Source organism: Aythya marila, assembly GCF_965140915.1.
Source record: "Aythya marila genome assembly, chromosome: 13".
NCBI classification, from domain to species: domain Eukaryota; kingdom Metazoa; phylum Chordata; class Aves; order Anseriformes; family Anatidae; genus Aythya; species Aythya marila.
In genome coordinates, this window is record NC_139054.1 from 6,475,529 (window position 1) to 6,490,073 (window position 14,545).

General features: G+C 44.6%; 1 protein-coding gene across 6 annotated transcripts in view; it reads left to right on the top strand.

Annotated features, from left to right (window-relative positions):
- Positions 1–14,545, top strand: part of ATP11C (ATPase phospholipid transporting 11C (ATP11C blood group)) — a 58,982-nt gene that overhangs the window by 27,985 nt on the left and 16,452 nt on the right. For all 6 annotated transcript variants that reach the window (XM_082770541.1, XM_082770544.1, XM_082770545.1 and 3 more), the window contains exons 7-22: positions 939–1,042; positions 1,676–1,726; positions 2,552–2,616; positions 3,198–3,279; positions 3,649–3,799; positions 4,727–4,924; positions 6,270–6,431; positions 6,638–6,795; positions 7,383–7,454; positions 8,073–8,146; positions 8,857–8,960; positions 9,631–9,812; positions 10,848–11,111; positions 11,487–11,661; positions 12,822–12,924; positions 14,279–14,424. In XM_082770541.1, coding sequence (XP_082626667.1) covers positions 939–1,042; positions 1,676–1,726; positions 2,552–2,616; positions 3,198–3,279; positions 3,649–3,799; positions 4,727–4,924; positions 6,270–6,431; positions 6,638–6,795; positions 7,383–7,454; positions 8,073–8,146; positions 8,857–8,960; positions 9,631–9,812; positions 10,848–11,111; positions 11,487–11,661; positions 12,822–12,924; positions 14,279–14,424 — 2,091 coding nt within the window. The remainder of the gene's footprint in view (positions 1–938; positions 1,043–1,675; positions 1,727–2,551; positions 2,617–3,197; positions 3,280–3,648; positions 3,800–4,726; positions 4,925–6,269; positions 6,432–6,637; positions 6,796–7,382; positions 7,455–8,072; positions 8,147–8,856; positions 8,961–9,630; positions 9,813–10,847; positions 11,112–11,486; positions 11,662–12,821; positions 12,925–14,278; positions 14,425–14,545) is intronic.

Below are 14,545 nucleotides of genomic sequence, written 5' to 3' on the forward strand. Positions count from 1 at the left end.
GGGGAAATATATCTAACGTTAGGAACAAGGCTGTGCTGCAAAACTAGGGTAAGGGAAGCACACCCAGGTAGTCATAAAACCTCCTCTGAACTAATAGCTGCTGCCTGCCATGTTGTATGTTTTTCTGGTGTGTATTAGGCTGTGCATGTGGGAAGGATGCCTTGTTACGTGAAACTGGGGCAGGGTTATAAAATGGGTTGTGGCAGGGCTCTGTCTTTGAAGCAAGAAGCTTCTGCCATACGTTATCTGAAAGAGCATGTGTTGTCCAAATAGGCTAAGGGACTGTGGATGTGAGGATTGAGGAATTGATTAGGAGGCTGTATCGCTCAGTAATTGCACAGTGTCCATGGTGACAGGAGCGTTGGATGCCCCTGTGCGGAGTTTTGCATGATTTGATATTGGGCATTGTATGAACAGTTCTGAATGGTTTCACAGAAGCTGCGATTTATAGCAGAGGTGTGGGTGTGCTTTCAGTATGAAAGCCCAGGCAGGTTCCCAAACAGGCATTAAGGTGGGCATCTGTAACGTCACGGCTACGTATGTAGCATGGCAGCTCCTCCTGCAATGCACGATGAGAGGAATACAAAGGCAATGAGCAGAGGAAGCTTTTTAATGACTTTGTTTATGAAGACGGATTAAGGCAGCCTGTCGTACAGCCTGCAGTGGTTTGGAGCTGCCAGCAGCTCCTATAAATAGCGCTCGCAGGCAGCGAGCTGATCCTCCACGGGCTTCCCAGCTAATTGCGAGTGACGAACCTTCGCAGTGCCTAGAAACAGCTTTGAGCCTGTCGATGCTGGGGCTGGCCTCTCATTACCTCTGGTGTCCTGAGGGCACCTGCATCCCCCTGGGGAGATGCAGAGATGCTGAGTGCAGGCCCTCCTGCAGCCTGAGCTGCATTGCTGGGGCTGCTGCTGAAAAGTGTGTGCTTCTCTTGCCAGACTCACTACGCGGTGCGGGATACCACCGTGCTCTGTACGGATGAAGCCATAGATGCCCTCAGAGCCACGATTGAGTGTGAACAGCCGCAGCCAGACCTCTACAAGTGAGTGTGGGCATCCTCGCTGCTCCTCCTAGCCTGCTACCAAAGCCTCAACCACTTCTGTAAATATAAGTTAAAGCTCAATAAAGCGAGGGGTGTTTTCTTGTCAGAAAATGACAGGTTTCTGGAGGCAGCAATGAGCTATGGGGCTTCTTCTGGATGAGGGTGGCAAAGTCAACGCTGGGTTGCTTCAGGTCTCAGTTCCTTTGCAGCAAAGCCTCTCCGATGAAACACTCATCATGGTATAATGAGTTATATTTTTGTCAGCTCAGCTCTAGTAGTGGTGCATGCACCTATTTTTAGGCCAGCGTACCTTCCAAGTAAAATGCATTCCAGGATTAAGCTGTCTTGGTGGTTAAATCCTTTGAAGGAGGCTTGCTGCCATGTGTTTTATGCTGTGACTGAGATGAGCTGGGGGTGCCCAGGCACAGTCAGTTCCTGCTGTGCTGGGGATGGTAGTGGGGAGGCACCTGGGGTGGTGGGCTGTGGTTTGTCCCTTCTGAAGCCTTGACCTCTCAGGTGCATGAATTACCATGTTCCCGTCTCCTGATGATGACATTTTAGTGTGTTTGTAGTGGCTCTTTTTAATGTTCAGATGTTTGTATTTCAAGTTTCTTACGTACTTTTTAATTGCAGATTTGTTGGAAGAATTATTATCTACAGAAGTAACCAAGAGCCCATAGCCAGGTTAGTCTTGCAGCTGTCTCCCCCCTCAAAGATATGAGGCATTTACCCCAGATTTCAAGGATCTGAACTCCTGTTGCCATCACTAGTGAATGTCTTGTTTCTCTTTAGCTGTTCCAAATATCCCCTTTATTAAAGGAGACCTGTGATTAATCCCTCTGCTTGCTTGCTTCTGCCACCTGGTGACTCATGTGAGCCCACCTAGGGACTGGGGAAGCTTTCTGTAGCTGTGAGGGAGACCTGTAGACAGTCTCCAAGTGACAGCCCGTCGAGCCCCCAGGGAATGGCCCAGGACACAGGGGCGAGGTTTCCAGCATGAGTGCTCATGTGCTGGAAGAAAACCCATGATGCTCCTTAGCCACTGTAGTCCTGCCAGCAGCCTCCTAAAGAAAGAGAAGCAGCAGGTGGTCATGGGTGGGGCGTTCAAAGAGAAATAAAAACAGGAGTGGTAGCAAAATAAGCTGCCTTTGGTGCCATTGATAGGCTCTGCTCAAATTGATAGATTTTCTAAGATTTTAAAAACAGGGTTTTTTATATAATTACTAGAATGTGTTACATGTGAATGTTTTGTACTTGTTCCTCCAAAACTTCACTGAGAACCCACCGTTAAATTTGGGACTTTGAGCACCAAGGATGGTCTACATAAGGTGAAACGGAAATAAAAGTACATACGTGGAAAAATAAGGAAAGTCTAATTTAACATACAAATCAAGTGATCACCTCTAAAAAATCATCAGTTTAGCTTAATAGTTTATCTCTGTGTTTAAACAGCAAAGAAGGTTTAATGTTCTTTTAGTGATGTGCTATTATAACTTCTTTTATGTTTAGGTCTTTGGGTCCTGAAAACTTGTTGCTGAAAGGTGCTACCCTCAAAAATACCAAGAAGATCTATGGTGAACACTTTTTTTTATCATAGTTCTGATGAACATCTTCATTTGTCATTATCACTATATCTAGAAAGAGAAAATACTTACCTGCAGCCTGTCTGCCAGGGTTCTACAGTTGCATTTATATGCCAGCTGCTTGAAAAGCTTCTAGGGTAAAATCTGGAGGTGCTGGTTCTATCTGCAGTGCTGCCATGCTATGCAGGTTGTGTTAATACACCTAAGCAAGCTTTTCTTTGTGCCTGAGTTACAAAGAAAAGGGACTTGTTTCCAAATCCTTTGCCAAACACTTTTGCTAGAATCACAGTCCTAGACATCAGTAATTTAGAATGAAGGCTGGTAGGGAAGACTGATATTTTTTCTAACTGTGTGTGACCCTTGGGCTGCTGGTCAGTGCTCAGGGATATGTGCAATTAACATTACTTAGCAGCCACTGAGCTTTCTGCAGTTGAGCAGCCCTTGGGTAATGCCGATTTCTTGAACTGGGAGTCAGGTTCCCATGTACACGCTGATGCCTCCGATGGCTCAGTGAAAGCTGGGTCCCTTCTGGCTTGTGAGTCCCTGATGAGCTCTGCTTTAATCCTCTGTAGGTGTGGCAGTCTATACTGGTATGGAAACAAAAATGGCTTTGAACTACCAAGGGAAATCTCAGAAACGCTCTGCTGTAGAAAAGTGAGTATTTATAGTAGGCAAAAATTGGTATAAGCTGTTGGGTTTTGTCATGGATGACTTGCACAAAAATAATCCCCTAATCTGCTGCTTTTTGTTTCAGATGCTCTCTGATTTTCCATGCAATCTGTGGATTTCATTAAACATATCTTTCAAGGAGCTGCATCATTTAGTAGCTTTTTTATTTAAAAAAAAAAAAGAAAAGAAAAAGAAATGTTAAAATGTATGAATTGACCCTGAGTATCAGCACTGTCAAAAGCACTTGTTCTGCAATTCCCTTCTTAAGATTAAGGAAGTTCTGTTCCTGCTTATTTGCATGATTTTCTTTATAGAAATAGTTGCAAGAATTCTAAAAAGAAACCTATTTTTCAGATCTATCAACGCTTTCCTGATAGTGTATTTATGCATCCTATTGAGCAAAGCTACTGTGTGCACGACTCTGAAATATGTCTGGCAGAGTAATCCATTTAATGATGAGCCTTGGTACAATGAAAAGACTAAAAAAGAGAGAGAGACGTTCAAGGTAAATGGATTTGTGTTTCAGCACCTCCTCCAGCTTTATTTATTCTGACAGTTTTATTTAATCTGATCATGTCTGCTGCCAACCCTGTGATGCCTGTTTGCTCTTCGGAAGTGCTGCCACTTACTGCGGTCTCTCCATGTTTGTGTTTGTCTCCTGTCTCAGTTACTACCTGCATCTCTCATACTTGTGCACTGCAATGCTTGCATGGAGCGGGGCACAGTGATGCTCATAGCAAGGCTTGCTGCTAACCCTGCTTGTGCACTGGCATCCCCATCACCCTGGGGACAAGTGAATACATGCAGGCTACTGGCAGCAGGCGGATAACATCATTTCCACCATGCAGAGACATTATATAAATGCAGCAGCTGATTTAACCTGGATCCTTATCTGAACTTGAGCTATCTTTCAGCTTTGAGTAGATAAATTGAGGCCACGTCAGCCAGGTTTTTAAACTTGCTGAGACACAGGCAGCCAAGCCTGAAGGAGTGAGTGGGAGTGGGTGGAAGTCATCTGATTCAGTTGATTGTTGAGTAGGATTTCAGACATGTCACTGAATTGGTTGTACCCTTGACATAGCTTGACTGGTCTCAAAGCACTTGCTCCAGGTATCTGAGATGAGAATCAGCCTGTAACAGTATGTTCTGAAAAGGAATATATACCTGAATAAAATGGAGATTTGGTCACCTTGAAACAGTAAGATGTGCTCTTCTATTATACCCTCATATAGCTGTAGAAGGCAGCAAGATTTTCTACATCGAAGGAAAATAGAATTTGGCCATACCTTAACTGCACTCAGTTATTTTCAGGATTTTTTTGTCTATTTAACCTTTAAGGAAATGCTGTCTAAAACCTCAGATTTGTTGTTGTAAACTGTCTCATCCCTGAGCTATGCACGGACTGTATCTTCCTCTTGTCTCTCCATTGCAGGTGTTGCGGATGTTCACAGACTTCTTATCATTTATGGTCCTCTTCAATTTTATTATCCCAGTCTCCATGTATGTTACAGTAGAGATGCAGAAGTTCCTGGGTTCCTTCTTCATCTCTTGGGACAAGGAAATGTACGATGAAGAAATAAAAGAGGGAGCGTTGGTGAACACCTCGGACCTGAATGAAGAGCTTGGGCAGGTCAGAACGAGCTCTGTTTGCATCTGCTGTGAGGAACATCATCTGTGTTGGCAGGGGAGCAGCTGGCATGGGGAGGAGGGCCACAGGGGTCCACTTCTGCTACCAGCATGCACACCATACACCATCCCATCCTACCGTGGTGGGGCTGTGGTGGTCTTTGTGCATCTCTTGGCTTCACTGGTTGTGCATTGCTTACTCTCTCCAACTTGATGGTTCTCCCCACCACAGCTATTATGATGTTGCATTAAAAAAAAAAAAAAAAGAGATACAAAGCATTTGGAAAGTTGACCTAAGTTGAGCATTGCAGTGTTGTTCCATTACTTCTTATCAGTGCACCTTAAACAGAAATTAAAAGCCTTGCTGTATTTAATTAAGGCAGAAGAAAATCACAGGCAGGAAGAAAATTGATTGCAGTTTTTATTCCAACACCACAATTCTTGATAGCTCTGAAAAACAATTCGTGGGCCACTGCCACTGGAGCTTGTAAGATTTTCCCTAATAAGAAACCTTGTTGTGGCAGTTGCTGGCTGTCCCAGCAGGGCAGAGCTTCAGCCAGTCTGGTGACACTTTCCATTTAACATGATTCTACTCGCTGCATGAAATGGATAAGGTTATAAATAGTGTATGAAGGAGTAGGAATTGGGTCACGCCAATTGTTTCCATACTGGGGAAAATCAGGCACAGTACTCTGCATGTCAGGCTGGTTTGCTTTCTCCGCTTCAATTAAAAATGAAAAATCCTCTGTGTCTTCAAGGATTAACAGAAATGACTGCCCAGTCATCTCTCTGGGCATGTAATGTACATGCAACCAGGCTGCTGCAGGCCTTGCTGGAGCAGTTAGAGAGCTGCTGGCTTCTCTCTCTTATCTGTGTCAGGAGAGGCTGAGTGTAGGGTATGTACAGTGCCTCCTGCTTTTTATTTTGCTTAAAAAAAAAAAATCAGTTTGGAGTAGCAATTACCTGCCTCATATACAGCACCAAAATGGAAGTCCCCCAAAGGAGGCAGCAGACCTGCAGCAGCAGCTGTATAAGCACTGGGAGCTGCAGCAAAGTAACCAATAAAGAGGATGAGGGAAAATTTAAGTCTTCAGGAGCTGCCACTTGTTTAATGGATGGGAAAACAAGGGAGGATGGAAACAGTAAAACCATACACTGGTGTAACCCCCATGCAGCACCTGCATGTTTTTGGATGCCAGGTCAGGAAAGCAGCAAAGTACTCTTCAGAATTGGTCCAGATGTATCAAAATGCCCCAACCTTTCCATCTGTGGGGCTGCTTCCCTGGTGAGGCGTTGGTGCAGCAGTGGAGGCAGGGAGTACAGCGAGGTGGGGGTCCCCTTGCTTCTAGGTGGAGTTCGTCTTCACAGACAAAACAGGAACCCTGACGGAGAACAGCATGGAGTTCATCGAGTGCTGCATAGATGGGCACAAGTACAAAGACTGCATTTCAGAGGTTGATGGCTTCTCCCAGACCGATGGGCCCCTCAAATACTATGGCAAAGCAGAAAAGGTAAGAAATCAGCTTGTTGGTTAATGCTGGGGTTTTGTTGGCAGCTCCTGGCTGAATAAATGTGATCTATTACTGCTGACGTTTCAGGGGTGGGGGTTATTTTTGGTTTTAAAATACAAATGCACAATGATGGTAAGCAGCTGCTTTGAGTTGGACTGGGTGCGTGGCATGAAGCTGGTAACGAGCCCTTTCTCCATCCTGCCTAGAGCCGAGAAGAGCTGTTCCTGCGAGCCTTGTGCCTGTGCCACACCGTTCAAATCAAGGAAGCAGACCAGGTGGATGGGCTGATAGGACATCCTGAATGCAAACACACCTACATCTCCTCTTCCCCAGATGAAATCGCTTTGGTGAAAGGCGCAGAAAAGTAAGAATGTGAAGGTGTTTTTTTTCCTCTTCTGGGAAGCCACATGAGTATTTGAGTTGGAAAGAGCTCTCCAAAAAAGCAGAAGCTTACAAAGGGTCTTTGCTGAGCAGCTTTTCAGGAGGCCAAAGTTTACATTCACTGCTGAGAGCAGCCCCTAAAGCATGGCATTGCAGCCAGTTTGCTTCCTTTCTGTGCAGTGGCAAAATAATAAGATGGGCTACTTTTTGTGAAATGTGTGTTTCAATCCTTAGAAGATGTTGTTGTCAGCCCTGAGTTTTAGACTGAGGCTACTGCAGATGTGTACTAGCTTGTGGATGGTAAATCTGCTAGAGACCCAGGGGACCGCGTCCGGAGCCTCTTGGCATCTGTGCACTGAAGTGTCCAGCTCGCTGGGTTACAGGAGTGGTGACAAAATGTCACAGCTGGCTCTGCAAGGAGCAAGCAAACGTCTGGCCAGGCTTTCTAGCTTGGGCTTGATAACTTTGTCTCTCCTCTGCAGTACAGAAAGTGAAATGAGAACGCAGTTAACGATTAATTTGTGCCAACGGGTGCTCTCACTGTTGTTCTGTCCTCTTGTTTATTGACAGGTATGGTTTCACTTTTCTAGGACTTGAAAATGATTTCATGAAAATACGAAACCAAAAGAATGAAACTGAAATGTAAGTGCCGTGGGGTCTGCCAAGTAATATTGCTGCTGGTAATTGAATGGATTCTGCTCAGCACCGGCTCCCATGTGGGTTAATTAACTTCAGTCAATGTGGCAAGCCGGGCAAGGTCAAAACTGCTCAGCAAGGGTTGTAAGACCAGCTACCGACCTGCACAGACACTGCTCCTTCTTGAAAAGTGCAGGCTGAGAGGCTTGCTTGCAAAAACCTGCTGTTGGCTCTACAGAAGCCTTCATTCAGGTCCCTTGAGTGTGCCCAGTCCCTTGTGTGTCTCCTTCCCCAGTGCCTGCCACCACAGGTGGCTCACCAGATTTGAGATTGGTTGCCAGCATTAAGGATAGCAGCTGGACCTCCAAGCAGGGCATGGCTTAAGCTGTGTGACAAGGCTTCTTGTTTCCCCTCCCAAACTCAAAATAATTAGGTTTTATGCTTTGGTAACAGTTACTGTGATATCTGCAAGTATGTGAGCAACTGAGAGTGAATTACCTAATCCCAGTGCTCCCCTACAACTCGCCCCCACAATCAAAATTCACTTCTTATTCTGGGGAGTTGGCATTGAGTTGTCTTAAAGCTCACTTTCATTTTTTATTTTTATTTTTTTTTAATTTTAAGGTACCAGCTTCTCCATATATTGAACTTTGATCCTGTCCGTCGCCGTATGAGTGTCATTGTGAGGACCATCACAGGTACAGTTAAAAGGCATTTCTAGACTCGTGGGCATGTGTGCACATGTGCACAAATATAAAACCCCTTCATTCTTTTCTGAATGTGTGTAACACAGCGCACTGTAACCCAGCGAGTCTAAGGTCTTAGGTTCTCTGGACTGGTCTAGACACATTAATTCTGTTACTAGGTCTGGCTTGGGATAATGTTGATTTCCTTCATAGGAGATGCTTGGAGCCAGCTGCAGATTAGGGGAGGGGACACGGACAGGGACCTTGTTTTTGCTTGCCTTGCCCCAGCTTGGTGATATAATTACAAGAGGAGGTCTGAGACCTTCACCTGAGTGGGATGGGTTTTCATGGGGTTAGCAGACAAAAATTCAAGGTTTATTCTTCTTAAATTTCAGTCCTGTAAGTTCTAGGACATGGGCTTTGTCCCATCCCCACAAAGGTTTCCGAGGCTTCTAAATAGGGAGAAATAAACTGCTTTGTCCAGCCTTCTGCAGAAAGTTTTCTCCGGGCAGGTAGTGACATCGTGTAGTTCACCCAGAGGTCAAAGAAGGTTTTGTACAGGTGTCACACCACTTTTAGTAGTCAGCCAGGCTTCTAGCAGTTCCTTCTTTAGTCCTGACAGAATTCTTCCTCTGCATCGTTAGCTGGCTATTGAAGCCAGTGTCTGTTAAGTCTTTCTATGGCTTTTGAATGCGATAAACTATTTATAACTCTGCTTTTAGGAAAGCTACTTCTCTTCTGTAAAGGAGCAGATTCCTCTATTTTTCCAAGGGTGCAGCAAGAAGAAATCCAACAAACTAAAGTACATGTGGACCGCAATGCTATGGTAAGCACGCAGATGGAACTTGGCTGGCTCCTGGGGTCAGGAAAGCCTTATGCCAAAAATAGGGTTGTGACCTTGCTTTGGAGGGAAGTATTGAAAATCTGAGTGCCACTTCTTATTGTTTTGAAGCCTGGCTTCTTTCCTTTTTTGTTTCTTTGACTTCCATGTTTATTTGACTTTTGATATACTTATATGGGCTCGATTGCAGTTGTGTCCAAGCATCTCCAAAGCAAGTTAAAAATAGAAAATAACAATAGCAGACTTTTTTTTCTCTGGTGGGAGAAGTCTTTCAATCACTTGTGATTTGTATGCAAAGGTGGAAGAGGAGCATTTCCTGGGAGGCCTCTTTGGCAGAGGTGGTCGCACGTGGGAGCATGTCCCTTCCTCGGTCCTGGATGTGGGGACACTTGATTCCCACTTGCTGTGTTAGGTGCAGGATATCTGCTCTGTCTGCTGCATTACGTGCATGTGAATGTACTCTGATGTGAGGAAGCTCCTGTATAAACATAGACAAATTGGTTTTCTGTCTTAAGCTAACAAAGCATCATTGCCGTCAGGTTCAGTACTCATTGAAAGTACTAACAGTGGGGAAAAGTACTGAGCCTAATGTGGGGAGCTTCAGAAAATATGGTTTTAGGGCATTTGTCCACTTTTTTTTTTCCCCTCCTGCAAGGATGGCTACCGAACACTTTGTGTGGCATTCAAAGAACTGACTCAGAAGGAGTATGATAAAATAGACCGACAGCTTAATGAAGCAAAGATGGCTCTGCAGGACAGAGAAGAAAAGATGGCAAAGGTTTTTGAAGACACAGAAGCAGACATGCACTTGATTGGAGCAACTGCTGTAGAAGACAGGTAAAGAGCACACAGACCAGGCACTGTTAGGCACTGTGGTACCCACGGTTTCTCCATGACTTTGTGTTGTGGTGCACCCACGATCTCTCACGTGAGCTGCAGTGAGGTTCCTGTGCAGCCTGGGATGGCTTTATCTGTGGTTACAGGACAGCCTGAGAGCCATGGGAATTAAAACCCAGAACAGTCTGTGATTGCTGAGCAGCGAGGCAGACGTTGGAAGTGTCCAGGGCAATTACTCTGTGGCACAACCCATTACACACTGCCCTAGTTGCTAAAATTGGCTATTGTAGAAGTTAGGATTTATTAATGAAACCACAGAAGTACTTGCACTTCCAGAAAGTGAATGAATGCACGCAGTGTTAATTTGCATATCAAAACAAATTGAGTATAATGCAGTGAATTTTGGCTGCACTTTAAAGATTGGGATTGCCGAGTTCTAATCCTTATTCCTGTGGCAGTAGTCTGATTACCATGGGGACAATCAATTAACTTCTCTCTATCTTATGTTTCCTACCTGTAAAATAAGGATACCTGGGGTGAGGGGGCTGAGGCAGTGTGGATTAAGTGGCAATGTAGGCTAAGCCTCTTTACACCCATGGAGTGTTGTATCTAAGGAACATATTTCTGAGGCTCCTGCCTGCCTGGGGCTTGCTGGAAAGGGCTTCACAGCCTCCTCTGAAGGTCTTGTTTGCTCTGCTGTCATGTTTTCTCAATTTACACCTAGTGGAGAGCTGCTCCAAGCTCTTTCTGCTTCTCTCTGAAAGTGTGAGATGTTTTTCACCGATGGTGCTTTTGCACGCTGGGTTGTGCACTAGCAGCTTTGAAGGTGGGTGCTTGTGGTCCATCAGCACGCAGCTGTGGCTGATCCTCTCACCAGGTGGCCAGGACGTGGCCAGTGCTGAGAGTCCAGCTCTGTGACCTGGCCAGGGATCTCACTGGGGGCTCACTGGCATGCTACCGGCAGTACGGAGCTGCCCAGGGTCTGCCTTGCCTCCGAAGCAAATCTGATCAGTCACATTTCCTCTCCGTGTTCAGACTGCAAGAACAGTCAGCAGAGACGATTGAAGCTCTGCATGCTGCTGGCATGAAGGTGTGGGTGCTGACGGGAGACAAGATGGAAACGGCCAAGTCCACCTGCTACGCCTGCAGGCTCTTCCAGACCAGCACCGAGCTGCTGGAGCTGACGGTGAAAACAGTGGGGGAGAGCGAGAGAAAAGAGGACCGGCTCCATGAGCTACTGTTGGAGTACCACAAAAAGCTGATTCAGGATGTTCCCAAACACCGGGGTGGCCTGAAGAGGTGAGTGATGAGGAGGACCCAGCCTGCACGCATTTGGATTATAGTACTGGGCACGGATGCAAACCTGATTGAGAAATTACAGCATGTTGTGGCACTGGGGATGCACTACTGGCACACGCTGCTGCTGGCTCCTTTGCGTTGTTCATTGTCTCTCGTATTAGTTGGTTTTGAACCTAATTATGCAGTTCCCTTAGTGAAGGGCGTGTATTAAATCCAAGCTTTTTAAGATTGCTAAGACCACCCCCCAAAAGGGTTGGGGAAAAGATTAATACAAGAGCAATTGCTTTCCTACTAAGATGTTGTAAACACCTAGGTTGACTTCTTAAAGTGTAACTTTTTTCCCATAACACAAATCTGTTCCTCATTGTGCTTTAGAAGCTGGACGTTGAGTCAAGACTATGGACTGATTATAGATGGCTCAACGCTGTCGCTGATACTCAATCCTTCACAGGATTCCAGTTCTAGTAATTACAAAAACATATTTCTACAAATCTGCTTGAAGTGTACTGCAGTTCTCTGCTGCCGAATGGCTCCGTTGCAGAAAGCACAGGTATTTACTTTTTTTTTTAACCAACTGAAGCTGTTGTGAAGTGATATGACATGCCCTTAATCCGTTAGCAGGGCTTGACCTGATCTGTAGGTGGGCTTCAAAACCTGTTGTGAGAAATGTAAGTACAAAGTGCTGCCTCGTTCACCAGAAGGTGCTGAAAACGTTGCAAACTAGTTCAGATCTTGTTTCTTGATTTGAGAGGTTGGCTGCCATCATAGAACTTACTGCACTGAGTGGTAGATATCAATGTTCAGGAAAAGGCTCCTGGAGGGGCATTGCAAAGCAGCATGTTATACCCTGGAGAGTAGGAAACAATGCAAATGGCACAGGAGTTCACCAATTTAAAATGCAGCAGTATTGCTGTAACAGTCTGACTTACAGATTTGGCAGGAAGATGAAGCAAGTATGAAGAATTGTGAGGTAGCAGCAAACCTTCAACAAGTTGTAGCCAAGTACTCCTTTCCTTTTCTGAAAGGTATGTTTTTTTGGAAGTAGCCTTTAGATGTAAACTGTGATTATTTCTGTGTAATGGTGTGAGGCTACGTTTCCTGCAGTGCTGCTTTAAATAAAACTTACTCATCTTAATCAGCTAGGACTTCTCCAGGCTATGTATAAGCCTTGTCTGAACTTCAGAGTGTTATGGAAACACCAGTCTTTCAAATACGAACATAACCCTGTCTTAAATATGCCTTCAGGAAGCCACAAACTCAAACCAATTAGAAATAAACAAAACCCGATTGTTCTTTTTTTCATTTCTAAATGTGTAGTCCATGATTTCCTCACACTGGCTGATGGTATCAAAAGGATGATAAACAGCACGTTTAGTCCTGTTCCGGGGCATGATTGACTCACTTCATTGTAAGAGAGCAGGATCTGGCAGGAGGGAAGGGGAGGACACTGCTGTGAGTGGTTCCTTTTTAAGCACTGTCCTTTGGCCCTTTAAGGCTTAGTCTTGGCTTTTGCTCTAGTTAGTGACTACAAAGGAAACAAGGAGGGATTTTTATTAATTTGAACTCCCTTGGTGTTATTTTGTTGCCACAGAAGTCAGGTTACTTGCTGAGGAGTGTTCTTGCAGATGAGGCAGTAGGGATCTCTTTAATAGTTTTCTTGTTTTCTCTGAAGTTTTTATTTCTTCTGCTATCCTTTTCTAAATTTTTTAGATTGTGCGAATGGTGAAGAACACAAAAGGGAGCCCAATAACACTATCAATAGGGGATGGTGCGAATGATGTTAGTATGATTTTGGAAGCACATGTGGGAATAGGTAAGACCGCTGATAACAAACATCTAACACCTACGACTTGTCTGCTGTCCCTCGGTGTTGCTGAGGTTTAGTGCTGAGGTACGGTCAGCATCTCTGCCGGGAGCTGAACTGATCCCACTGAAAAATGTGGGAAGTGCTGCTGCTTTCAGCAAGGTTTTGCTCCAGATAAGTACTTGGCATAATCATGGGTAAAAGTTGCTTACTGGTCAGAAGGAAAGGCATGTGTAGCAAACTGATGTGTGATTAATGGCAGCCATTGCAAATGCAGTACAGTTAAAACATCAGGCTTTAGTAGGGATAACTTGTAAGGGGAGAAGTAAAGAAGTATTAAAGACTTGGTTCTGTCTTGCATCTTCACATGACCCTGTTTACACCTCCTTCATTCCCAGTGGTGAAACACCTGAGTTTTTCTGCTGTCCTCTGCACAAACAAGGTTGATGCTAGCTTAAATGAAATACATAATTTCCGCCAGTCTTCTCTTCTCTATTAAATTCAGTGCTGAGAATTTCAGTGGGATTGTACCTGCTTATCTCAGCTGAGCTGAAGTTGGCCTTCATCCTTTACCTGGGTTTGCCTGGCAGTGCTGATCGCAGCTGCTAGCATCTCATGCATCTTGCAGGGGCTGATGCTCTGCTGTGTTGTCTGCCCTGTCCATATGACTGACATCATATGCAAACTGTCTAAATTTCCGCAGATTGTTTTCAGAGGTTCTGAAAGTACTGGATATTTTTTTTAATATTACTAAAAAGGGTATTGAAGAGGGTAAAGATAGAAGAGAAAGGATAGCCTCTTTATTTCTGGCTGTTGGAAATGGCATATTAGTTGTAGTTCATTTGAATGTGGTTTCTGAGCGAACAAAACTGGCTTTCTTGAGTTTTTCTCTGAGGGGATTTCTGGGGAGGCTGAGCATCTGCAGTGAAATAACCAGACTGCTAGATGCAGACAAGCCCCTGGGGAAACCAATTAGGTATCTTTCATCGGATTTAGATAGTCTTCACCACATTCTCTTACATAGAAAATTGGATAGCAAACTAAATATAAATTAAAAACTCCAGAGGCACATCTGATTGTCCTAGAGCCAAGGCAATGCCAAGTCTTGAAGAGCTTTAGTGTTTTGCTCTCCTGGGGTGTCTGCCTGCCACTCTGTGCCTGCAGGCACAGTCCCCAAAATGCCACGAGTGGGCATGCACGGTGGATGCATGGAAGTGTTTGAAATGTAAAGTCCTTGTAGAAGCAAGCATGAAGTATGGCCTTCATCGTGGCTTGAGACAGACTGATGTGAACAAACATGGGTAGCATTAGTCCAAATTCCAGTCCCCTATGGATTAATCCCTTGCAATTCTTCTGTCTTCAGGTATAAAAGGCAAAGAAGGACGGCAGGCTGCGAGAAACAGTGACTATGCTGTCCCAAAGTTTAAACACTTAAGAAAATTGCTACTAGCACATGGGCATTTGTATTATGTGAGAATAGCACACCTTGTACAGTATTTCTTCTATAAGGTAAGGATGTGTGTTCATCTCATTTTGTTGTTTGTAATACAGGTTTCTTTAACAGTAGAAAAAAAACGGAAAAAGAAAAAACATGTATAGGATACTCTGCTGTGTTTACCTAGAAAAAGGG